At 42.0% G+C, this 27514-nt stretch overlaps 1 protein-coding gene across 3 annotated transcripts in view; it reads left to right on the top strand.

Moving 5' to 3' along the window:
* Positions 1-27514, top strand: part of ophn1 (oligophrenin 1) — a 70853-nt gene that overhangs the window by 25894 nt on the left and 17445 nt on the right. For all 3 annotated transcript variants that reach the window (XM_051660455.1, XM_051660470.1, XM_051660460.1), the window contains 8 exons: positions 5210-5272; positions 6347-6421; positions 6918-7002; positions 8595-8653; positions 18947-19052; positions 20200-20359; positions 22545-22683; positions 26571-26897. In XM_051660455.1, coding sequence (XP_051516415.1) covers positions 5210-5272; positions 6347-6421; positions 6918-7002; positions 8595-8653; positions 18947-19052; positions 20200-20359; positions 22545-22683; positions 26571-26897 — 1014 coding nt within the window. The remainder of the gene's footprint in view (positions 1-5209; positions 5273-6346; positions 6422-6917; positions 7003-8594; positions 8654-18946; positions 19053-20199; positions 20360-22544; positions 22684-26570; positions 26898-27514) is intronic.

Raw genomic sequence — 27514 nt, 5'->3', positions numbered from 1 at the left:
TGGTCTTCCCGCCCCTGAGCGCCCAACTGTGGCACACATTCGGCCCCGATGTGACATTCTCCACGGGTCACAAAGACAGGCCTCTTCCTCCCCCATCCCAGGCTGTTCCGGGGGTGCTCACAAGGAGCCAGGTAAGTGCTTCGATGTCCCTAGACTCAGCACGGCCACGACGTGGTGTGGCACCTCGAGCTCCGCCCCTCCGCGAGGCCCCACCTGCCGGTACATCCGACGACATTGTCCCCTTGGTCCCCTTGAGTGGAAATTGGATGCGTGGCTTGCACTTTCCAATCCGTCGCGATGACTGGTCCAGACCGGCTGACTCGGCTACGCAATTCAGTTCACCAGGCGCCCGCCCAGGTTCAGCGGTATCCACTTCACCTTGGTGAAGGACGAAAACGCTGCTACCTTGCGCGCGGAGATTGCTACCCTCTTACGGAAGGGTGCGATAGAACCTGTCCCTCCAGCCGAGATGAAGAAGGGGTTTTACAGCCCCTACTTCATCGTACCGAAAAAAGGCGGTGGGTTGCAGCCAATCTTGGACCTGCGAGTACTGAACCAGGCTTTACACAAACTCCTGTTCAAGATGCTGATGCAAAAACGCATTCTGGCGAGCGTCCGGCATCAAGATTGGTTCGCGGCGGTAGACCTGAAGGACGCGTACTTCCACGTCTCGATTCTACCTCAACACAGACCCTTCCTGCGGTTTGCATTCGAGGGTCAGGCGTATCAGTACAAGGTCCTCCCTTTCGGACTGTCCTTGTCTCCTCGTGTCTTCAAGAATGTCGCAGAGGCAGCCCTTGCCCCGGTAAGGGAAGTGGGCATTCTCATTCTCAACTATCTCGACGACTGGCTAATCCTAGCTCACTCTCGGGACTTGGTGCTCTCACACCTCAGCCGACTAGGGCTTCGGGTCAACTGGGAAAAGAGCAAGCTCCTCCCGGTTCAGAGCATCTCTTTCCTCGGTTTGGAGTTGGACTCAGTCTCTTTGACAGCGCACCTCACGAACGAGCGCACCCAGTCAGTGCTGGCCTGTTTGAAGTTCCACTGAAATTTTTCAGAGGCCCCTCAGGCATATGGCATCCTTAGCGGTAGCCACCCTGCTCGGGTTGATGCATATAAGACCGCTTCAGCACTGGCTTCAGACTTGAGTCCCCGAGTTGGTCATGGTGCCGCGGGACACATCGCGTGGTCATTACACCGGTCTGTCACCGTCTTTTCAGCACTTGGGCCGACCTCTCATTTCTACGGGCAGGTGTTCACCTAGAATAGGTCTCCAGGCGCGTCGTGGTCACGACAGACGCCTCCAAAATGGGCTGGGGCGCTGTTTGCAATGGGCACGCAGCTGCCAGCTTGTGGACAGGCCCACGACTGCATTGGCACATCAACTGCCTCGAGTTGTTGGCAATTCTGCTCGCCATGCAGAGGTTTCGGCCGTTGATCTAGGGCAAGCACGTGTTAGTTCGGACAGACAACATGGCAACGGTAGCATATGTCAACCGCCAAGGCGGTCTGCGCTTTCGTTGTATGTCACAACTCGCCCGCCGTCTCCTCCTCTGGAGCCACTCACAACCAGGGCAACCTCAATACTACAGCGGACGCGCTGTCACAGCAGGTTACCCTCAGGGGAGAGTGGAGACTCCACCCTCAGGTGGTCCAGCTGATTTGGAGTCTATTCGGACAGGCACAGGTGGACCTGTTCGCCTCCCAAGAATCCTCCCACTGCCCGCTCTGGTACGCCCTGACCGAGGCCCCCCTCAGCGTAGATGCGCTGGCACACAGCTGCCCCCCTGGCCTGCGCAAATATGCGTTTCCCCCAGTGAGCCTACATGCACAGACCCTGTGCAAGGTCAGTGAGGACGAGGAGCCGGTCGTCCTGGTAGCACCCTACTGGCCCACCCAGACATGGTTCTCAGACCTCACGCTCCTCACGACAGCCCCCCCCCCCAGCGAATTCCCCTGAGGAAGGACCTTCTTTCTCAGGGACGGGGTGCCATCTGAACTCTACGAGGCGCCTGTATGCTTTTAAGTGGCGTCTGTTCGCTAAGTGGTGTTCTTCCGATGGGAAGACCCCCAGAGATGCGCAGTCGGATCAGTGCTTTCCTTCCTGCAGGAGAGGTTGGAAGGGCAGCTGTCCCCTTCCACCTTGAAGGTGTACGTAGTCGCCATAGCAGCACACTACGACACAGTCAACGGTAAGTCCTTAGGGAAGCACGACCTGATCATCAGGTTCCTGAGAGGCGCCAGGAGGCTGAATCCCTCCAGACAGCACCTCGTTCCCTCATGGGACCTCTCTGTAGTTCTTCAGGATCTACAGAGAGCCCCCTTTGAGCCTTTGCAGTCAGCTGAGCTTAAGGCACTCTACTTGAAGACTGCCCTCCTGACTGCGCTCACTTCCATCAAGCGGGTAGGAGACCTGCAAGCGTTTTCTGTCAGCGAAACGTGCCTGGAGTTCGGTCCGGGCAACTCTCATGTGATCCTGAGACCCCGACCAGGCTATGTGCCCAAGGTTCCCACGACCCCTTTTAGGGATCAGGTGGTGAACCTGCGAGCACTGCCCCAGCCCTGTCGTTGCTGTGTCCAGTGCGTGCTTTACGCATCTATTTGGATCACACGCAGAGCTTTAGGATCTCTGAGCAGCTCTTTGTCTGCTTTGGTGCACAGCGGAAAGGAAGCGCTGTCTCCAAGCAGAGGATCGGCCACTGGCTCATTGACGCCATAGCTATGGCATTCACGCCCAGGACATGCCGCCCCCGGTAGGGCTACGAGCCCATTCTACCAGGGATATAGCGGCCTCCTGGGCCCTGGCCAGGGGTGCCTCTCTAACAGACATTTGCAGAGCTGCGGGCTGGGCAACACCTAACACCTTTGCAAGGTTCTACAACCTCCGGGTGGAACCGGTTTCGACCCAGGTAGTGGCACGCAATACAAGCGGATAAGCCCGGGATAGCCAGCCGGGTGTATCGCTTGCACGTAGCGCCTTTCACCTATTCTGAGCTGAAGACGTGCGCCATTAATTCCCAGTAGTGTTCACAAACTATGTTCCCTGGTTGACTTCCTCCGAGCCCTGCGGCAGTCGAGTTTTCGGAGAGACTCACTGCCGGCCCAGTACACGTGCTAACTAAGAGCCCTGTTCTGGGGTAGGTGCTCCGCATGTGGCGGTTCCCTGTAAGGTAACCCCATGCGATGTATATCTTCCGCTAATTCGTTTCCCTGTTGGCAAACTGCGTCTTCCTTGGGCAGAGCCCCTCTGCCACAGTCTCCATGTTTGTAGTAACTCCTCCCCCGTTGGGTAGGATCTACCATGAGACTCTCCACATGGTCGGCAAGACCATGTGACATATTTTTTCCACTTAAATATCCCCCCCTCTCTTGGGCGAGGTGTGGTCTCCGCGGTGTCCTCCCCTTGGGAGGGACACCCCCCCACCAACTAGACCTGGCGGCCCACTCGGATAATCCCCCTTCTTTTTTAGGGAGTGGAAAAAAAGAAGGGGAAAAGAGGCCACGACTGGGTTAGCCTGTCTCTATCTTTTGGGTAGTCGACTTGTCCCCAAAGGGCCGATCGACACTCATCACTATGTTGGGGGAGGTTACGTGTCGGCCTGGTGCGCTGGCTACGAGGCACACAGTGGTCTGCCCGTCACACACCGCCAGTTCACATAACACAATTTAGCCAGTTGTGGTGTTTCGTATAGGGTCCCCTAGTGTCACTACATCGACACAATGTCGAGTGAGTGACAGATAGGGAACGTCCTGGTTACTTGCGTAACCTCCGTTCCCTGATGGAGGGAACGAGACGTTGTGTCCCTCCTGCCACAACGCTGAACTACCCATTGAAATGGCCGGACCTTGTCTCGGTTCCTCAGCATAAAACCTGAATGAGTAGTTGAATACCAGCTCCTTTTATACCCGTATGTCCGGGGGAGTGGCATGCAAATACCACTCGCCAATTTTCATTGGCCTTTTATCAAAGACCAGTGGTGTCTCGGGCTCCCAAGAGTGACCCCTAATGTCACTACATCGACACAACGTCTCGTTCCCTCCATCAGGGAACAGAGGTTACGCAAGTAACCAGGACGATACAACTTTCCTTCTGTGTAAAATCTTTTCTAATGCCCTCTGATTGTAGAAAAAGGCTTTGTTTGTCTTCAGATGACTGTATTGTAATCATCAAGATCCTGATAAAAAGAAACCATTAAAGAAAACAAATTTTAATCAACTCAAGTGCTGGTGTGACCATTTGTAGAATTTAACACCGGTGCTACCACTCTTAAATATTAGTCTGGAGCCATGTAAATAAATAGATAAATAAAAAATTATTTGCTGTGGCATTGCAAGAATTAATTTGCAAGAACAAATCTAAAAATAAGAAAAGTTGCAAATTTGTTGTTTTATTCATTACCTAATTAGCACTCTTGCCACCTGTGATCTCATTACCATACCTAAGTGACTTGTGTTTTATGCATAGCTGAATTTCAAACATTACAAGTAAACATGCAACTAAAATGGACAGAAAACATGGAAGTTCTTGAAAAGGAAAACTACCAAAGATGGTTATGTGGGACAGTGGGATAGAGGTGTGCCATGGGATTTGTTTAATTGTAAAAAGTGTGCCGTGGCAGAAAAAAGTTTAGGAAACACTGTTCTAGTATATAATATTATTACAGATTCCTTTTTGTAACAGAAAAGTTACTGATGTTTATTTTCTATTTGATTGTAATTATTTATTAACTATTTATGAGCATGGTACTGAAATTCACTTGCCATGGTATTTACTTGGTACTTCAAGATTCTTCCAAAAATACTATGGTAGTACCAAGGTACAGAACCATGCCCAAAAACATGGTAGTACCATGATACTTTTTTGTTAGTGAATTTCCAAAACAGAACTAAAAACATGGAACTGTAATACCATGGTAATGTATGGCACTTTTTGTTGGTGTTCTTCCTGGCAGTTTTTGAACCGTTTTAGTGCAAAATATAAAAACTAATTCCATGAAAGAGAGCAAAATCTGCAAAACAGGAAAAACACTCTAAAAATAGAAGATACCGTTTAATAGATTCAGAATGTGAAATACTTGCAAGCCTGTGCAATACAGCGTGTAACTGCACCATAAATAGTGTCCAGTAACCTATTGAGAAATACATACAGTGATGATAAACAGTGTTCATTATGTGTAATTTTATTATTATTATTTTCTTTTATCCTCAGTGGAGCTGAATGACCTGGGCTTCAAATTTGTCAGAAAATGCATCAACTTTGTGGAAACAAAAGGTGTGATCACTTACTTTTATTTTAATTTCTGTAAAGACATGTTTCTTACCTATTCTCAAATTACTGGGTTACTGGTGGAGTCCGTTGTGGGCCGTTTAAAATCACCTCTGTGCTGTTTATGCACTTCATGGCCACCATATGCTGAACCTGCATACTTTAATGAAAAGAAGTGGAAAGAATAAGACAATTGGCCACATTCATGAAACACGAGCAGTCAAAAAGTCTGCGTAAAACCTGCGTAAAAGCATTCTTGGTAAAATGTTGCATTCAGTTCATTGCAACAATTTACACAAGAAGGGGTTTATGATGTATTTGTGTTTCATGAATGAGGCCCAATGTCACTTATGTAATGTCTCAAATGCCACAAGCAGAGGGCAGCAGTGCACCATTAGTGTTTGGATGTGCATGTCTAGAGCTGAGAGCGGATTTGAGCCAACTGTAAATAAAAGCATTCATTTCCAGAATGTATTTGTTCTGCAGAACTGCTGCTGATGTAGCCAAAGAACCTGAAACATACATACTCAGAAACATATTAATATACCACATTTTATCAAGGATATACTATAAGAATTAAAGAAGCAAAAACTTCCACATATAGATAAATTGCTTACAGACATGTATTGGTACTATCTCTCCCTCTTTCATTTTTCTATTTTATGTAGACCGCAGGTCGAAAGCACTGGACCGCTTCGGTCTCTAGAGTAACGACAGTAGATACTGTTATAACAAGACAGTAAAATCACAAAGTCAACTTAAGAGGTTACTTATTTAAACCATAGCCTTAACAACAGGAGGCGAGTGCGCAAACGGGTTGTTTTTGAAGTGCTGATGTATGTGTTCGGAACTGTGTTTGTACATTAACAATCAGTAAACCCTGGCAAGCTGTCTTTGAGGTTGAATGAATGAATGTTACATTCATGTTCGTTTTTTTGTTAGAGCTGTACTTTTCCACTGCCAGACACTCCCCCTTTCTTTCTCCTGCATGCCAGGTTCTCCCATTTTCTCACACTATAAATCATTCTTTCTATTTCTCTTACTTTCTTGTTTTGTTTTTCTCCTATTTCTTTTTGTTAGGTCTGACTCAGGAAGGGGTCTACAGGACGGTCGGCAGCAACATTCAAGTACAGAAACTTCTGAATACCTTCTTTGGTGAGGAAATGGCCAAAAGAAAATCTGCCGTGAACGTGTGTACGGGGGAAGACATAGAGTACAAGCATGCTCTCATACACTCTTGTCCTTCTCTTTCGCAAACACAGACCCACTCATTATATACGACCAGTGGTGCATTTGCGAAGGAAGAAGTCCAAACACAAACTGTTGTAAACCATTAAACCAGATTTACAGACCGACAATTACAAGCTAATATACAAGTGTCTTTTAACTCATGTCACATAGTTTTTCACATTTTATGTGGACTGTAAATTTAATGGCTCATAAGTCCAAAGTTTTTGTGCCGTCCTCAGTTGGCTTTTTGAACTTTGTGAATTTTTTTTTTTTTAAGTATCTGAGGAAACCAAAGCAGAGATATACGTCCATTTGAGCGACCTTGGGCTGTAAAAGACTCCCATATTGAACAACAACCATCTGAGGAAGGCCATTCATCTCACTCTTTCTTGCTCTCTCTCCCTCTCTACTCTGTCTGTAGATCCAAAGTGTCCAGGTGATGTAGATTTCAGTTGTAATGATTTGGACATTAAGACCATCACTAGTGCCTTGAAATTTTATCTACGGTGAGTTTACACAAACAAATAGTTTTATTAGATTTCTATAAGAGTTGTATACATAGGGGGGCCTGGGTAGCTCAGCGAGTATTGACGCTGACTACCACCCCTGGAGTCGCGAGTTTGAATCCAGGGTGTGCTGAGTGACTCCAGCCAGGTCTCCTAAGCAGCCAAATTGGCCTGGTTGCTAGGGAGGGTAGAGTCACATGGGGTAACCTCCTCATGGTCGCAATTAGGGGTTCTCGCTCTCATTGGGGTGCGTGGTGAGTTGTGCATGGATTGTGGAGAGTAGCATGAGCCTCCACATGCGGAGTCTCCGCGGTGTCATGCACAACAAGCCACGTGATAAGATGCGCAGATTGACGGTCTCAGAAGTGGAGGCAACTGAGACTTGTACTTTGCCACCCGGATTGAGGTGAGTAACCGCACCACCACGAGGACCTAAGTAGTGGGAATTGGGCATTCCAAATTGGGGAGAAAAAAAAAACTTCAGTCATCATTTACTCACCCTTATGTCATTCCAAACCCATATGACTGTCTTTTCTCCATATGATGAAAGTGAATAGAGACTGAGGCTGCCAAGCTCCAAAAATGACAAAAACAAAACAATAAAAGTACCGTTTAAAGAAATATTTCGGGTTCAATACAAGTTCAGCTCAATCGACAGCTTTTGTGGCATAATATTGATAACCAGAAAAAAATATTTTGGCTTCCCCCACCTTTTTCTTTAAAAAAGCAAAAATGGGGGTTACAGTGAGACACTGAATGGGGCCAATCTGTAAACATTAAAATACTCACTATTTTAAAAATAAAGCCTCAAGACATAAACAATATTCATGTTAACATGAGTGTGATAAAGTCACTTACCAACCTTTTCTCTGTAAAGTTATAGCCAATTTTATAACTTTTTTCCATGAGAATGTGATGTCAACAAACCCTAAAATGACTGTAAAAATGACATTTTAAACAACTTTACAGCTCAAATAATACATGAGTTTTAACAGAAGAATTAATGTAAGTGCTTTTATAAAATTATAATATATTATATTCACATTTCCTCCTTTAAACTCTCCAAAAAAATGGCCCATTCACTTCCATGAAATGAAGTGCCTCACTGTAACCTCCATTTTTGTTTTTAAAGAAAAAGAGGGATGAGTCGAAAATATTTTTTGTGGTAATCAACATTATGCCACAAACGCTGTTGATTGAACTTAACCCAGAATATTCCTTTAAGTAGTCCATACAATTAATGCAGCAAATTTCAAGTTTTATAAATTCTTATAAATGTTTTGTGTCAAGAATAGACAGATATTTAAGCTGATATTCACTAAAAAAATAATAATCATCTGTGACATCTAACGGCTCTTAAACATCATTGACTTTTTAATGTGCCATATTTGAAAGCATCTTTGGAGATTGACAGTCCTAGTCTCCATTGACTTTCATTGTATGGTACGGAGCAACTTGGGCATTCTGCCAAGTAACTCCTTTTGTGTTCCAAAAAAAAAAGTAAATGAGTAAGTGATGACAGTTTTCATTTTGGGGTGAGAGATTAACAATGACATATTATTTGTGTGTGTGTGTGTTTTTTTTTTTTTTAGGAGTCTAAGTGAACCGCTTATGACCTACAGTCTGCACAGGGAACTGATCTTAGCAGCAAGTATGACAGTAAATACATAATCAGTCAGACATGCAAACACACATCACCATACTTATACATGGAGAGAGACACACATTGCTTGTTTTTATATGTGTTTTACATCTGTTATGGGTCACTCTAGTTCAGCAGACCGAAGTGCAGCTGTAAAATTGTGATACACTGCAAGTGTACTGTGTATTCTTACAATACCACATAAAACACAATCCCCTACCGCACACATAGAATCAGGGAGCTGGATCCTTTTATTTGCTCATTCTTTTTGATTAAAGCCATTTGGGGCTGTGTATTATAGTGATTTTATTACAGGTAAAAGGTGTTCTTACATTGACAGCCCTATTACTGTGGTAATTTCACAGTAAAGGAGCGGTCACACTATAATTTGCGCTCAAATCAAATGCATCCGAATGTGGAGACCGCAGATGCAACCTCATGCAAAGAAATTTCAAGTTCAGGTTTGGTGAACTCTGACCTGCGAATCTGTATGAAGAGAAGTGTGACCAATAGAAGATCGGAACATCACAAGCTGACCTCTTTGCTCAATTAAAAGAATAGGGTACAACAGAGCTAAAGGACTTGCAGGGTAAAAGGCACTTTTGATTTTCTTTTCTTCCAAAACACTAAATAGCAACAATAACCACCACAGTACTTTCCTGCACCTGTTTTTCACTATACACTGCAAAAATGAAAAAAGATCATTGTGTGCGACGTCTAAAGTTTGATTTCGAGTTAATTTGATCTCATTTTTTTTTTTTTTTTATGTTGCAAATTTATGTAGCTAATGAAACCCCCTGAAAATATCACATTTATTTTTAGACAAAATACTTATTTATCATTTTTAGTTTGTTCAAGGTGATTAAATTAATCAAAAAAATTACATAATTTTTTAATAACCAATAAGATGGTATTTGGGGTAAAAAGCCCCCCCTGTTGCAGGGCCTAAAGGCCCCCCTTAAAACACATTGTTTTTCTTAAGTTTGGCGAATAGATTTGTTATGAATAGTGTTCAAACTGAGCTCAAGTTGACTGATCCAATCACAATGGACATTAATTTGTTTATAGAATACTTGAGATGTTATGAAATGCCAAATGTGATTGAAATTAACAAGGAATGTTTAACACTTTTCTGAAGTGGTTATTCTGAATAAGTAATATCTTATTTTGTTACTCAAAAAGCATCTTGCTGTCTCAAAAGTGTTTACCTAAGTTGACAAATTTTGCCCTATAACTATTGTCCCTATATTTATACGATATCACTTTATGGGGCCCCTTTTTAAAAATTTTTTTTATTTATTTTTATTTTAAAGAATTTGAATCAAAACAACTTTCTGTAATTTATTTTCACACAAATGATGCTGCTCCGTCAATATTCAATAAAAGGAAATATATTATTTCAATCTTGATACACTTTGTGACCAGAATTTTTTATTTTTTTTTCCTTAAGGTGTGCCTTTAGCCCCATTTTACCCTACATATAGGAAAGTGAGTAGCCTTGTGAAGGTGGTGGCGAAGTGGGCTAAAGCACATAACTGGTAATCAGAAGGTTGCTGGTTCAATCCCCACAGCCATCACCATTGTGTCCTTGAACAAGGCACTTAACTCCAGGTTGCTCCAGGGGGATTGTCCCTGTAATAACTGCACTGTAAGTCGCTTCGGATAAAAGCGTCTGCCAAATGCATAAATGTAAATGTAAGCCCTCATATTGCGTTGTCCGAAAAAATTTTGCGTACTCAAAGCCTAGTGTCACTGCCCCTCTTAACACATGGCCTCAGGTGGCCTATTGCATTTACAAAACGCTGGCAACAGCAATATGATGAGAACGATGACTCGCAACTGGTGAGTCGCAACCCAAAAATTTGGTCCACAAATTCGCTGTGCAGCCAGTCAAAATCTACGGTATTTTGGCCCAAATTCATTGATAACTATTTAGAAGCTGGACAAATTAGGCAGATGCAAATACAGTGCATCCGGAAAGTATTCACAGCGCTTCACTTTTTCCACATTTTGTTATGTTACAGCCTTATTCCAAAATGAATTAAATTCATTATTTTCCTCAAAATTCTACAAACAATACCCCATAATGACAACATGAAAGAAGTTTGTTTGAAATCTTTGCAAATTTATTAAAAATAAAAAACGAAAAAAAAAATCATATGTACATAAGTATTCACAGCCTTTGCTCAATACTTTGTTGAAGCACCTTTGGCACCAATTACAGCCTCAAGTCTTTTTGAGTATGATGCTACAAGCTTGGCACACCTATTTTTGGGCAGTTTCTCCCATTCTTCTTTGCAGGACCTCTCAAGCTCCATCAGGTTGGATGGGGAGCATCGGTGCACAGCCATTTTCAGATCTCTCCAGAGATGTTCAATCGGGTTCAAGTCTGGGCTCTGGCTGGGCCACTCAAGGACATTCACAGAGTTGTCCCGTAGCCACTCCTTTGTTATCTTGGCTGTGTGCTTAGGGTCATTGTCCTGTTGGAAGATGAACCTTCGCACCAGTCTGAGGTCCAGAGCGCTCTGGAGCAGGTTTTTAATCAAGGATGTCTCTGTACATTGCTGCATTCATCTTTTTCTCGATCCTGACTAGTCTCCCAGTTCCTGCCGCTGAAAAACATCCCCACAGCATGATGCTGCCACCACCATGCTTCACTGTAGGGGTGGTATTGGCCAGGTGATGAGCGGTGCCAGGTTTCCTCCAGACATGACGCTTGCCATTCAGGCCAAAGAGTTCAATCTTTGTTTCTCATGTTCTGAGAGTCCTTCAGGTGCCTTTTGGCAAACTCCAGGTGGGCTGTCATGTGCCTTTTACTGAGGAGTGGCTTCCGTATGGCCACTCTATCATACAGGCCTGATTGGTGGAGTGCTGCAGAGATGGTTGTTCTTCTGGAAGGTTCTCCTCTCTCCACAGAGAAATGCTGGAGCTCTGTCAGAGTGACCATCGGGTTCTTGGTCACCTCCCTGACTAAGGCCCTTCTCCCCCGATCGCTCAGTTTGGCTGGGCGGCCACCTCTAGGAAGAGTCCTGGTGGTTCCAAACTTCTTCCATTTACGGATGATGGAGGCAGCTGTGCTCATTGTGACCTTCAATGCTGCAGAAATTTTTCTGTACCCTTCCCCATATCTGTGCCTCGATACAATCCTGTCTCGGAGGTCTACAGACAATTCCTTGGACTTCATGGCTTGGTTTGTGCTCTGACATGCACTGTTAACTGTGGGACCTTATATAGACAGGTGTGTGCCTTTCCAAATCATGTCCAATCAACTGAATTTACCACAGGTGGACTCCATTCAAGTTGTAGAAACATCTGAAGGATGATCAGTGGAAACAGGATGCACCTGAGCTCAATTTTGAGTGTCATGGCAAAGGCTGTGAATATTTATGTACATGTGATTTTTATTTTTTTATTTTGTTATTTTTTTTTTAATACATTTGCAAAGATTTCAAACAAACTTCTTTCATGTTGTCATTATGGGGTATTGTTTGTAGAATTTTGAGGAAAATAATGAATTTAATTCATTTTGGAATAAGGCTGTAACATAACAAAATGTGGAAAAATTGAAGCGCTCTGAATACTTTCCGGATGCACTGTATAGAGGGTAAAATATGATTGAAGACATCAATGCTCAATAACAAGTTACATTTAAGAATCAGAATAAGTCTGTCTTAGTTCATTAGTATAACTATAGGCTGTTTGCAGTTGCCAACCAACATAAAGGGGTTATTATTAAATTAATTAATTCTATTTTCCAACACATTAGGGCCTAAATAATACTTTTTCATGTTTTTATCTAAAACATTGCTTTTACTTTAAATTTACTGCTTGTACAACTCATGAAAATAACATTGAAAAAATATGAACATTTACCTTGAGATCAGCTGCCTTCTCAAAAAATGCTGCCATGTTACTTATTGTATTAAAAAAAACTGGAAACTGGATACCAGGGTGCACATTCTTTTTAGGGTTAAAATAAAATCTGCACAGGTATACGGGGCTCATCCAATTGGAAATTAGATTATTAACTCTCTGTTTTATAGCAGTGCTTTTACATTATTTTCTGATCTCAGGTTTCAGTCATCTGTGTGTGTGTGTGTGTGTGTGTGTGTGTGTGTGTGTGTGTGTGTGTGTGCATGTCTGTTTATGTTTTGGTTGTGCTGTTGTGTCTGCATGAGTACGTATGCGGCCAGTTTTGAGTGTTTTCCTTCAGTAGTGCTGTGTTGTAATCCTTTCTAGAACAAGATTAGAAACCATTAAAGCAGCTTTGATTATTATAGCTTGTCTGCGCACCTGCGCTCGGAATACACACAACAAATAGAACGCTGCACAGAGGTGAAGCTACACCTGCCGAGGGATTACGGCTCGCTTTAATGCGCATTACTCATTTGGCCCAAGTAAACTCTCAGTCTATCGTATTGTAAATATTGTATATTTGGATGTGAATTATTATTCATATATTAAATTGATAGTTCACCTAAAATGAAATTCCATTAATTTATACACTTTCATTTTATTACAAACCTGTTTTTGTGTTTTTTCCCCTCCGTGGAACACAAAAGGAGATGTTTGGCTGAATGTTAGCCTCAGCTGGTGTTCACTTTTATTGCATCTTTTTCCATACAATTATGGTGAATTGCGACTGCGGCCAACATTCTACCTAAGGCCACGTCCACACTAATCCGTTTGAAAAAGTTTGAAAACATTTTTTTAGTTTCCGAACACCATGAATAGTGAACATTTTTTCAACAGTGCTGTCATTCTATTCAATTTTTCAATTTCATAATTTCATAATTTTTTGTAGTTAATTACGATTAATCGCAAATTTTGAAAGTGCTGAAATTTGATTCTAAAAATACTTATTTTCCTGTCAAAATGCATTTATTTCCTTCTTAGGAAAGAAAACAAAAAATATGTAACAATATAATGCTTTATTAACATTTTTCCAAAAAAGCCTTCCACAGTATAAAGATAGAAATGCACTAAATAGCACCAATTCAAAATGCGTTTGTAGCATGGGGGGCGTGGTCATGTGTCGGTCTGCGGGAGAGAGCGGTAAGGCTCGTCACCTGGCTCATAATTATCTCTAACACCTGTCTCTCATTACAGTGAGCATCAGAGAGGGGAGAGAGTAACCTAAAGCACAACAGCCAGAGCCACATTTATTGACTTGTTTGTTTATAATGCCAGGAGCAGGAACAACGCTTTCAAGTCCTGCTCCAGGCACAAGCAGAGGAGCTTGATCGCCAGGGTGGGGGTTGGCACTGCGACCTCCTTGGAGCCTGTTCCACCGGTGGCCCTGACAAAGATGGGGCCAAACGACGATCCGGAGGCCTTCCTCGACCTCTTTGAAAAGACCGCAGAGGTTTGGAAGTGGCCTCCCGATCAGTGGGCGGCCCGCCTGTTGCCCCTGCTCTCCGGGGAGGTGCAGCTGGTGGCACAACAACTTCCCGCCATCAGCCTCCTAGATTACAGCCACCTGAGAAATGCCATCCAGCAACGGGTCAGTTGGACCCCGGAGCAGAGTCGACAGCTTTTCCGCTCTTTGTGCTTCGGGAAGGACAGCCGCCCATTCGCTTTTGCGCAGCAACTCCGTGACGCCTGCCGGAAATGGCTGCTGGTGGGGGAACCCACGGCGTCATGGAAGTCGTCGATCTGGTGGTACTGGAGCAGTTCGTCTCTCAACTTCCCTGAGGCATGTCCGAGTGGGTCCAGTGCCACTACCCATCGTTGGAGGAAGCCGTCCAGCTGGCGGCGTTCCCAGGAGGCAACAAAGCAGTTTCTTCTCTCTCTTCTCTCTCTCTCTACCCACTGTGCCTCATGTTCCCTCCCCTCCCCCCGTGCCCCTCACTCCCACCCATTTCCGCCTCCTCAGGTTGGTGAGACCGCCCCCACGAGTGCAGAAGGAAGACCTGGGCCGGTCTGCTGGAGCTGCAGGGAAACCGGACACAGCCAGGAGCAGTGTCCAGTAATGGAGGTGGCGACACTGGTCCGGATTCCCGACACTCCACAGGCTGCCCCCGATCGAGCAGGGGCGTATCGGATACCGGTAAGAGTAAAAGGGGATACACATCAAGCTTTGGTGGATACAGGTTGTTCTCAAACCTCAATCCACCAACGCTTGGTGCAAGGCGAGGCATTGGATAAAAATAAACTGCTGAGGGTGAGGTGTGTGCATGGTGACATTCACAAGAATCCGGTGGTTACCATTGAGATATGAATCAGGGTGGAAAGGGATAGAGTCGAAGCTGTGGTTAATCCCCGCCTCACCCATCCACTAATTCTGGGAACCAATTGGCCCGGCTTTAAAAATCTATTGAGGGTAATGTGTGTGGATGGGTCCTGTAAAATAGTGGCGCGGGGTGTGATGTGCGATACGATGGCTGATGAGGCGGTGCTTGGGCCTTCAATGTCGGCTCCGTTTCAAGATGATGCAGACGATGGAATTCCTGTTCTCAGGGGCTGCCCTGAGGGGGATTTCCCTCTGGAGCAGTCACGTGACAAGTCCCTCAAGCACGCCTTTGACCAAGTGAAAGTAATTGATGGTCAACAGCTCCAGCCCGGTGTTGCGCTCACATACCCATACTTTTCTATTATCAAAGAGCGGTTGTATCGAGTGACACAGGACACTCAAACCAAAGAGAATACAACTCAGCTGTTAGTACCAAAGAGCTGTCAGGAAACACTTTTCCAGGTGGCTCACTATAATCCAATGGCTGGCCACTTAGGTCATGAAAAGTCTTTGAACCGTATCTTTTGGCCAGTTTCTTTTCATTCATGGGGATGTTCGCAAGTGGTGTGCGCCGTGCCGTGAATGTCAGTTGGTAAATCCACCGGCCACCCCAAAAGCGCCATTGTGCAATCCCCTTCGAGAGAATTGCCATGGATCTCGTTGGGCCATTAGAACGGACTGCACGTGGTCATCGCTTTATATTAGTTCTGGTGGACTATGCAACGTGATATCCGGAAGCAGTGCCTCTATGCAACATCTCAGCACGTAGTGTTGCAGAGGCACTCTTCAGAATTATCTCCTGAGTGGGGATTCCAAAGGAAATCCTCACTGATCAAGGCACAACATTCATGTCACGTATACGTCGCAAACTATATGAATTATTAGGTATTAAATCGATTCGCACCAGCGTTTATCACCTGCAAACGGACGGGTTGGTCGAATGATTTAATAAGACCTTAAAAATCATGATTCGTAAGTTTGTACACAAAGATGCTATAAACTGGGATAAGTGGCTCGAACCCCTGCTGTTTGCAGTACGAGAGGTCCCGCAAGCATCCACCGGGTTTTCCCCATTTGAGCTACTGTATGGGCGCCGGCCGTGCTGCGTGCTTGACGTCATATGGGAAGCTTGTGAGGAAGGACCTTCAAATAGTAAAAATCAAATTCAATACGTTCTTGACCTTAGAGCAAAACTCCACACTTTGGGGCAGGTAACACAGGAGAATTTGCTCCAAGCGCAAGAACGTCAACGCCGACTGTACAACGGGGCACTCAACTACGGGAAATTGCACAGGGAGATAAACTGCTTGTATTGCTGCCCACCTCGAGTTCCAAATTACTTGTCATGTGTTCTCAAAGGGTCCTTGCCACTTGGTGAGTCAGAGATCTCGATTATGAGGTTAGGCAAACGGATAGGGGAGGGGCACGTTAAATCTACCTCCTCAACCTCCTCAAACCATGGAGGAAGGCAGTACCTGTAGCCTTGGAGACGGTAGTTCCGGAGAGGGTGGAGCTCGGGCCGGAGGTATCTCCCAAATCAAGTTCATTCACCCTGGTCCCTTGTGGAGACCACCTCTCACTGTCACAGCTTACAGATATTGCCAGGTTGCAAGCGGAATTCGCGGATATGTTTTCACCCTTACACGGTCGCACGAACCTCATAGAGCACCATATCGCGACCACCCCGGGGGTGGTGGTTCGTAGCCGTCCCTATCGTCTTCCTGAACACAAGAAAAAGGTTGTTCAGGAAGAATTAGAGGCAATGCTCGAAATGGGTGTAATACAAGAGTCGCACAGTGATTGGGCCAGCCCAGTAGTTCTATTACCGAAGAGCGACGGCTTGGTCCGCTTCTGTGTTGACTACCGGAAAGTGAACGCGGTGTCCAAATTTGACGTTTATTCAGTGCTGCGAATTGACGAGTTACTCGATCAGTTGAATGCGGCTCAATTTTGGACTTGGCAGATTCCTTTAACTCCAATGTCCCGAGAAAAGACCGCTTTTTCCACACCATTCGGATTACACCAATTTGTGACTCTTCTGTTCAGTTTGTTCGGTGCCCCGGCTATGTTTCAGCTCCTTATGGACAAGATCCTCAGACCGCACACGGCATATGCCGCCGCATATCTAGACGACATCATCATTTACAGTAATGATTGGCAGCGGCATATGCAACATCTGAGGGCTGTCCTGAGAGCGCTGAGACAGGCGGGACTCACGGCCAACCCGAAGAAATGTGCAATTGGGCGGGTGGAAGTTTGGTATCTGGGGTTCCACTTGGGTCACGGGCAGGTGCGTCCACAGGTTGACAAAACCGCAGCGATCGCAGCCTGCTTGGCACCCAAGAACAAAAAGGGGGTAAGGCAGTTTTTGGGGCTGGCTGGCTACTACCGAAGGTTTGTGCTTAGTTATTCTGATGTCACCAGCCTGCTGACTGACCTTACTAAAAAGGGGGCTCCCGATCCGGTCCAGTGGACAGAGTCGTGCCAACAGGCCTTCGTTAAGGTAAAGTCTGCACTGTGTGGGGGCCGCTTTTACATGCACCTCATTTCTCTCTCCCCTTTATTTTGCAGGCTGACGCATCTGGGTGCGGTGCTCTCGCAGGAGGTGGTGGGGAGGAACGGCCAGTGCTATTTATTAGTCGCAAGCTCTCCTTCAGGGAGACAAAATATAGTACCATCGAGAAGGAGTGTCTTGCGATTAAGTGGGCTGTTCTGACCCTCCGCTACTACCAGCTGGGGCGGGCCTTCACCCTCTGTTCTGAGCACGCACCTCTGCAGTGGCTCCACCGCATGAAGGATACTAACGCGCGGATCACCCGTTGGTATCTGGTTCTCCAGCCCTTTAAGTTCAAGGTGATCCACAGACCAGGGGCGCAGATGGTTGTGGCTGACTTTCTCTCCAGAAATGGAAGGGTAGTAGGCAGGCCGGATGTTGCCCTGGCTTGAGTCAGCGGTGGGGGCATGTAGCATGGGGGCGTGGTCATGTGTCGGTCTGCGGGAGAGAGCGGTAAAGGCTCGTCACCTGGCTCCTAATTATCCCTAACACCTGTCTCTCATTATAGTGATGGCGGAGGGAGACTTAAAAGGCACGCCAGAGCATCAGAGAGAGGACAGTGTAACATCTGGGAGTGTGCCACATTTATTGACTTGTTTGTTTATAACGACGATTACCGTTGTGTGTGTGTGAAAAGAAACTGTCAATTGACCTTGAACCTGCTTCATTGTCTCCCCGAATGAAGAACATTTCCACAGCGTTAATCGCGATTAAGAAAAATTAACATGTTACATTTTTTTAATTAATCACATGCGTTAACACATTAATTTTGACAGCTCTAGTTTTCAAACAAAAATGTTTTAGTGTGAATGTGGCCTGGCATCTTCTTTTGTGTTTCATGGAAAAAAAAAAGTCATTCAGATTTGGAACAACAACAGGGTCAGTTAATCATGACGGAATTGTAATTTTTGTGTAAACTATCCCATAGAATACAATTAGTGCCTTTGTTTGACTCTCAAACTTGAAGTGGCCCGCGACTCTTAAAATTGCTATGTAGAGTTCACAAGTACACGTGTGGTTTCCCCTTCACTGAACTTCCATAAAGTACTCCAGTAAGTTTAGCCTGAGGCTGTTTTCTCAGATGAAGTTTTGTTTATCCCAGGCTTCACTATAAATGTCTGTGCTGATCCTTTTAGGATTTTACAAGTTAACTTTAGACATGTTATAAGACGCTCAGCAAACAGTCATAAGATGCCACATGAAAAAAAAGCAAACACCTCTAGAAACCACTAGCTTGCTAACACAAGCAAACGGCTCTGTTAGCTTTAAAAACTCTAAGTCTTAAATTAGGTGGTGCAGTGCACTGACATGTACTGTCTGCTTGGTACTGCCTTTACCCTGCACTTTTCATTTGGCACAATGGAATGGGAGTCAGAGCAGGTAAAATGAGGCATGACCGGGTGGGTGCAACTCGTTTCAAATGAAACGACTGACACAGCATTTATGTTGACTCATTATGAGAATTATGTATATTTAGTGTGTGTGTGTGTGTGTGTGTGTGTGTGTGAATTTTCAGAGTCTGAGAATCTGGATTATCGATTAGGGGCGGTCCACTCTCTTGTTTACAAACTTCCAGAGCGGAATAGAGAGATGCTGGAACTGCTAATCAAACACCTGGTCAGGTAACACACACTCAAACTGTGGTTTTCTAACTGGTACCCACTCTCTTGAGTGTACCTTTATAATTATGCAGTATATTTGAGCTGTGTTTTGGTTCATGTGAAAGCTTTGTGTTCTGAGAAACCTGACAATAAATCTATAGACCCACATGTCATTTTGTGTGTGTGTGTGTGTGTGTGTGTGTGTGTGTGTGTGTGTAAGTGTGTGCTAGCATTCTCACACAGCATGTTCAGACACTAGTTCAAAGTCACAAACTTGGAAGCATGTATACTAAAGGCTGGGTTATTCTTTGTTTTTCCACGTGTTCTAGCCTTTCAAAGTATTCTCTATGTATGCACACTATGACTTTGTGATACTCAGTCTCCATTGGCTGTGCTGATGACGGAATTTAAGAAATGGCACCTGAATAACCGAAGCATATTTTAGCCTTAAAGGAAAATTAAAGTTAGTCTGAATGTAAAATAATTTGAAATGAATTAAGATGCAAATGTTTTAGTTGCAAACAAGAATGGATCAGCACATGATTTAGTAAGTAGCCATTTAGCAGACATTTTTGATCATCAACTTCCAATCAAATGTTAACCGAATGTTAGCTGATAACAGCTTTTGGTAAATCAGTATCTGCAAAAATGAATGCAAATAATGGCAGATTGTTTTTGGGTGCTGAAGGAGGGTTCTAGAGTATGACCTCTAGAGCTGACATAAAAACAATCACTGATTTCTTATGGGTGTTTGTTGTGACTACGGCCAGCACAGAGTCTCATACTTTCAATTAACGCTGAATAACAACATTGACAGAGAGAATCTAAGGAAATCTACTTTTTTTCCCCACATTACCCTGTTAGAAAGGCCAGCTAAACCAGGCATTTTTTATTTTATTTATTTTTTACCAGCAAAGCGTAGCTTGATGAGTCTTGCTGATTTAAGCTAGTTTTGTTGAAACCAGCACACCAGCATCCCATGTTGTGGACCAGCATTCAATAAAATAAAATTCGTATTCACATCAGCAAAATCCATTATCAGTCGACTTCTACTTACAGTCCACTTAAGACAGTCCCCCTTGAGCAGCCTGAGGTTACATGTCTTGCTCAAGGACACAGTTCTGTGAGCTCATGACTCTCTTTAACCACTGCCCTTTTTTGTTTTTAGTGTGTGCAGCCAAAGCAGTGAAAATCTGATGACGGTGTCAAATATGGGTGTAATATTTGGCCCCACTCTCATGAGAGCAGAAGAGGAGACAGTAGCGGCCATGTTGGATATAAAGTTCCAGAATATCGTCATGGAGATCCTCATCGAGGGCTACAGCAAGGTAAGATTTGCCGCTCTCTAACTGATCATGAAACAGTTCATCTGTAATTATTATATAGGCAAAATGAGTTTGAAATGAGAAGCAAAATTGTTGTTTGGACAAAATACACATAGAAATGCTTTGTGATTGTTTGAAAGACAATTTAAAGTAATAGTTCACCCAAAAATTAGCATTCTGTTACTATTTACTCACCCTCATGTTTTTTCAAAACCCATAAGACTGTCTTTCTTCGATGGAACACAAAAGGAGAAATTTTAAAGAATGTACTGGTTGCTCTTTTCCATGCAATCACAATTAATGGGAACTGGAGCATTTCAGCTTCAAAAAGGATGCAAAAGGACCAAAGAAATATAATAAAAGTGGTCCATATGACTTGTGCGCTATATGAGTCTTCTGAATCCATATGTTTGCTTTTGTGAGCAACAAACTGATTTTTAAGATATTATTCACTGAAATAAGTAAACGATGAACAAGATTTAAATTACTATTCAATAAAATGAGTAAATGATGAATGATGTAAGCTATTATTGACTAAAAATGACCTGTATCTAAGTTACTGTTCACTAAAATAAGTAAATGATGACCGATACAAGCTATTATTCACTGAAATTAGTAAATGATAACCAAGATTTAAGTTACTATTTACTTATATGTGTAAATTATAAATATAAAAAAAAGAATTTAAGTCACTATTCACTGAAATGTGTTTGACTTATATAAGCTGTTATTCACTGAAATGAGTAAATGATGACCGATATAGGTTATTGTTCACTAAAATGGCCGGTATTTTAGTTACTATTCACTGTCAAAAAACGAAGTGCTACCGCAACACCTGATAAATCCTGTGAGCAGGTGCGTAGGAAAAATTGATTAAGAGAATAACCAAAGGAATGAATCCCGCACACTGCTGTTGCTTGCAATCTGTGTATAAATGTATTAATGCAATGTTTCGGTCATTCGACCTGATGAGAATCTGTTATGACAAGTCATGGCCAATGACATACAGAAAAAAAAAAGAAAGTGATAACCTAACCTCTATACCATAAGACAATTAACAGAGCTAAGAGTATTATTATCCTCATAGTGGACATTCAAAACAAAATTCCTGCCATTAGAAAACGATCAGAAAAAATAGCCTCCTAGTATTATCTCCAGTTCCCCCATAAAAGGAAAGAATACAATAATAAAATACACAATAAAAATGTCATACATTTCACCTAAGTATTCCAAATCTACAAAATACTATCAAGTTATGTCAAGAATTAATAAATATACAATGTAAATTACCTTTGCTTAACATAACAAATCTACATACAGTGTAATATTATACATGCTCTTGCATATAAAACACAGTCACAATATCAGCATTACAACATAACATTAAACGGAATCATCATTAAGACCCATAAGAGCTAGCGATTGGAGAGTGTAAATCTAAAACACTTCACGTCTCTGTAGAATAAGGTCAATATTGCCACCTCTAGCTGGCACCTTCACCCTCTCAATACCAAAAAAACGCAGCGTTGACACATCATGATTAAAATGATTCAAATGTACCGCTACTGGATAATTTATGTCCTTGTGTCTAATTTAACTTTTATGTTCTAATACGTTGTTTGAGTTGTCTAGATGTTTCTCCCACATACCCAAGACTACAAGGGCAATGAATCAAATAAATCACATGTGTCGAGGTACAAGTGATGACACAATGATTGGTTTTGAAAATATTGTTACACTGTGCACAGTTGCCACATTTATAATTGCCACATTTATAATTGCCATTGGGAATCGGGCTAAGTACTAGTTACTATTCACTGAAATTAGTAAATGATAAATATCAGACCGATTTTTAAGTTACTATTCACTTAAATTATTAAATTATGACGATATCTTATTTATTCTTCACTGAAATTAGTAAATGATACATATCAGACCAATATTTAAGTTACTATTCACTGAAATGAGTAAATGATAAATATCAGACTGATATTTAAGTTATTATTTACTGGAATGAGAAAATGATGACTGATATTTAAGTTATTATTCATTGAAATTAGTAAATGATGATATAAATATATTTGGGTGAAGTATTCCTTAATGTTTTGTCACTTTTTAGTGGTCTTAACGTAGTTTGATAATGTCAGATTTCTTTGTAAGTAATGGCGTCTCTGTTTGATATTGTCAGATCTTCAAGGGTCCTCCAGAAGAAACCACACCACCTCCTATCCCGCCTCCAAGGGTTGCGCCACGGAGACGGCAGCCAATCACAATCTCAAAACGCCCACCCCGTCTTTACCCCACACTTCAGCCTCCAGCATTTGAGAGTAAATATCCTTCGTCTTCATAGACATCGTCATCATCATCATCATCGTCATCATCATCTCATCATCATTTATTCAATTTTTTTGCCTTACCGGTGATCAGTGCTTTTATATTTGTCATATATGACAATGAAAGCTGAAAGTTTGGATAAATTCTGAGCCATACTTTTTTATAAAGATCTACAGTGCCTAAATAAGACCCCTTACAGCTGATTTAAAACATGCTGTATTATGTTATCCAGATATATCTATGTTTTTTGTTTTTTTTATCTTGATCAATCAATATTTTTTAATTTTTCTGCCTTCAGTCCTTTCCATGTTGCCTTTTTGCTTTTACCTATTTTTTTTTGCAAAACCTGGTCTTGCGCTAAGGGCTAACATACAATACACCCACCCAAACAACTGACGTCTTAGCAAGCACACACACATAACAGTTGATCAGGTTTCATATGTTCTGGAAGAGACCACGGACTGGATCTGTTTCTCTTTAAGAGCTTTTCTCTAAATGAGGAGAATGCAACAAACCTCCCTGATCTCCCTGTCACACTCACACACACTTTACTAAATCATGCCAGCTTAGGAGCTTTTTTATGCACATTGTACATTCACTGATTAAATCAGCAGTATCATGGTGTGTGTATGCGTATTAGGGCTGCAAATAACGATTATTTTGATAATCGATTAACGATTATTAGAGCGATTATTCGACTATTTGGTGATTATTGCAACGATTAATCATTAGCTCTTAGCCGATTGTATTAAACGTGCTTACTAACAATAAAGAGGACAAAATCATCTTTTAAAAATACCTCTAAATGACATCCATTGAATTACAAAGAAAAAAACTTTATTTTTTTTTATTAAGGTATATTCATTAAAAATGTCACTGCAAAATAATTATATTGTAATCAAGAGTTTTTGTCTTGTTTTCCATTTACATTATCTAAAAAAACTTTAAAAAAAGATACATTTACTTAAGAAGCAACATATAAGATATTTAGACTTGCTTTAAGAGAATGTATCTTAAATATAAGTGTATTTTGTATATAAGTGTGTTTTTTCACTTGGTTATACTTCTTTGAGTGCAGTAAAGACAAAATATACTTATATTCAAGATCTATTCTCTAAAAGCAAGTTTAAATATCTTAAATGCTGCTTCTCAGGTGAATTCATCTTTTTTTAAAAGGATTTTTAGAGATTTTAAAATATTAATATTATATTCAACATTCTCAGATAAAAATAGCTGCATTAAATGTGCGCGCTTGAGGGATGAGCGTCCCCGCGACAGAGTGTGCATCAGCCGGGTGCAGTTTCAATCTCCCCCTTAGATTGGGACATTCGTGCAACTCATAGAAGAGGCACTGACTGCACAGAGAAATGCCAATTTCGGAGTTTGTAGTTATTTACATGTTCTGCTTCCTTATTATTTGAACTTTAATAAATCTATAATGCATTAAATATAACTGCATTAAAGATGTAACGCCGGGGTGTTTCCTTTAAAGAGCTTCAGCTCCGCTTATTCCAAAACGAGAGTGCTTCTGTATTTATTTTGTTTTGTTTTTTGCATTATAGTTCCCTCATACTTTGCAATCTACATCATCTGAAGCTGTTTGGAAAGTTTAGAGTGCATCTGGACTGAGCTGTGTAATCCTTCCTCTCCTCAATCATGCACTCGAGCTGCAGTGCGCCTCTCGCTCGCTCTTGACAATGAAAATTTTTGTCGACAATTTTTTATTGTTGACGTTGTCGATAACGTCAACTAATCGTTTCAGCCCTAATGTGCATGCATGTCTGCCTTGATAAATGTTTGTTCTTTGACATGTGGCTTCCCCTCATTGTAAGTCGTGTTATGTAGTGTTTAACAACAGTCAAGCTACAGTACATTCACTAGAGCATGAAAACTAAACGACTACCTGCCCCTCTGCACCAAGTGTGTGTGCATCAGTACCTATGGGTCTGCATGTGTATGTATATGCGTGCGCACATGCGTGCATACTTTTATTTTTTTATGTGTTTGTATGAGTGTTGGTATGCCATTGTGTGTGTCCTATGTGTGCTACCCAGTGTGTTTGAGAGCTAATACCTGCATGTGTTTATGAGTCTCTCTCAGTCTGTTTTGAATTGGCTTTTGGACTTCTTTCCTCTAATAGGCTATTTTCATTATTAACACCTCAGCTTTTCTTTTCCCTCTTAATCAAAAATTAATCCATGCATTAATTCATTAATATGACTTTCTGGTTCATTTGTTTATTCATGAGATTTGGCTCATTAAAGAATGCTAGATCCTCTATTTGCTTGTTCAGATCAGTGGAATAAAATTTCCTTCTGTTGCATTTATTCAGTCAAATTCATCTGAAAAGATCATAACTGATTGTTGCCTGTTTGTTAAAAGAGATGGTGGTGGGATTGTGTGTGTGTGTGTGTGGGTGTGGTTGTTGTAGTAGTAGTAGTGGCAGTCTAAATCTATAAATCTTACCCACAGCATCAGTTAAAACACCCAGCTGTGTGTGAGCAAACTAAACTGGATATGAACACATTTGCATGAATACACAAACACATTAACATTTTGGCAGAGGTTCACATTCAGACACATACACACATACATGGGGCCAAGTTTACAAATCAGTTACAAACTAAGATCCACTCAAAATCAACAGGTGGCGCAATGTTCTTTCCCTCATACACACACAGACACAGCTGTCTTCACTTATGTCCTTGGTTCTCACATGATCACAGCAACCCTTTTGTGATCCCTTTCAGTTTCATCAGTTCACACTAAATCAGATTCAAACTAGTGTAAATCAGTTTGTATTTCATGCATACCCATGTTATGTCTGTTTCAATATCAGATAGACAGATCAGATTCTAATTATTATTTTTGTCTCGTCCAATTAAAATATCAAAACATCCATAAACAATAATTTTACTTGAGAAGCAAAATGACATGAAGTCTTATTTTGAGGGAAATTTTCTAAGGTTTATACAATTTGCCAGAAGGGTAAGATGAAGGTTGTTTTCCCTTTGAATTAAGTTTATTATTTTTATCTAATAGGGCAAATACTTTTTCTTGCCTCACTAAATTGGAAAAACAAGATTAACTAAAGACTTAAAATATATATATATATATATATATATATATATATATATATATATATATATTTTTTTTTTTTTTAAGGATTTTAGATGTTTTTACTGGAAAACAAGAAAGTGAAGACATTTTTCCTCAGTTCACTAAGCAGACAGTAAGAGAGACCTTGCTCTGCATAAGAAGGAGGCCATTGGGGAGGCCATTACAGTCTGGAGTAACAGAAATTATACCCATAGTTTATCTCTTATCAAAGCTATAGGCTAAATGCACAGTTTTTATTTCACACACAAAAAAGCTCATTCCAGGTATCAAAAAAGTTATTTGTTTATAAAGATAAAAAAAAACAACAACATTCAAATCTTAGTAAAGGTGGACTTTGACCCAGCTCATAACAACCACTGTTTGGTTAAAAGCATTTCATCACATCTACAGACAACTTTCTTCAAATTTAAAGCTCCCATTATGCTGTCTGATTGTGTAGAAGCTATTTCCGCAAAATGACTTACTCAGTTTGTTTTTGGCTAGTTGCAATTTTTGTAGAATCTTTATAGCCTTGTATTTCTCGTATTGTGCCTGGCGAGCTGTTCTCTTTATTTATTTATCGGAATTATCAAAGTCCTTTACAAGCCAAAACTACAGGAACAGGACATTTTACATTTTAATGGCACCCTTGATAAAATCTTTCCTCAAGGGGAATATTCAGGGGTGAACAGTTACAAATGTTTTTCTGACCTTCCAGACGTTATGAGTTTAGTAGTGTTTTATCTCAGCTGCCAGAATTCATTGACTCTGTGCTTCACAGGGCGAGAGCAAAACGGTGCCACCCACAACGATGGGGAACCCAAGGGAGATGTCAGCATCACCAGTCCGGTTCCACATCAAAGAACGAAATTGGCACCTCCTTCCGTCTCTCCTCCATCAGTCCCTCTCTCCTCACCGACATCTTGGAGGCCAGGTCTCCCCAAACCTGCTTCCCGCCCCTTGGATAGTGATGTTGCCAAGCTAGAAGTTAGGATACAGGATAGTCAAAGGTCAGATGCCATGGTGACAACCAATGGGGAATCAGGAGCAACAGTGAACCGAGCTCAGTCTTTCCAGGGGAGGAGGCCACAGCCCAAAGTGATAAGCGGTAAACAAACAACACACATGATCAAACTTTACATCAACCAGTGTCATGTGAAGAAAGGGGTCATTCCTGTTTTGCAGTACATTCCCTATTATAAATGTCTCTATATATTGGATGCAATATTAAACTAACAATTTTTAAATGTATAAATCATATTTGTAATCCATATTTGTTAGTTTTACTTTCTCACAATTAATTGAATGGGTGTATTATCAATAATTTCACTACATTTTTTTGAGCAGATGTTGATATTGTTGCCCTGGGTGTTCCCGGGTGCTATGCAATACTTACAACATTAAAAATGTATTGCAATTTATTTAGAAAGAATTTTCAGTTTCTTCCTTTTTTCCTTTCTCTAACCAAAATATTTGAAACAAAACATGTTTTCTTTGGAATATTGTTTAAATTGGTAACCATTTTATAGGAAACTGAGTCCTCAATTTCATTTTCCATCCCGTTAGACTCTTGTAAAATCCCTTTAACTAACAAAAGTATGGATGTCCTGATACCGATACTGGTATCGGAATCGGGTTCAATACCACGCTCATGTACTTGTACACGTGCTCGTAAAAATGCTTCGGTACCAAAAACCAATACCATCTGATGTACGAATGTCATTA

The sequence above is a fragment of the Myxocyprinus asiaticus genome, chromosome 3 (genome assembly GCF_019703515.2).
Source record: "Myxocyprinus asiaticus isolate MX2 ecotype Aquarium Trade chromosome 3, UBuf_Myxa_2, whole genome shotgun sequence".
Lineage (NCBI taxonomy): Eukaryota > Metazoa > Chordata > Actinopteri > Cypriniformes > Catostomidae > Myxocyprinus > Myxocyprinus asiaticus.
The sequence above is the reverse complement of the archived record's forward strand: the minus strand, read 5'-3'. Positions and strand labels throughout refer to the sequence as shown.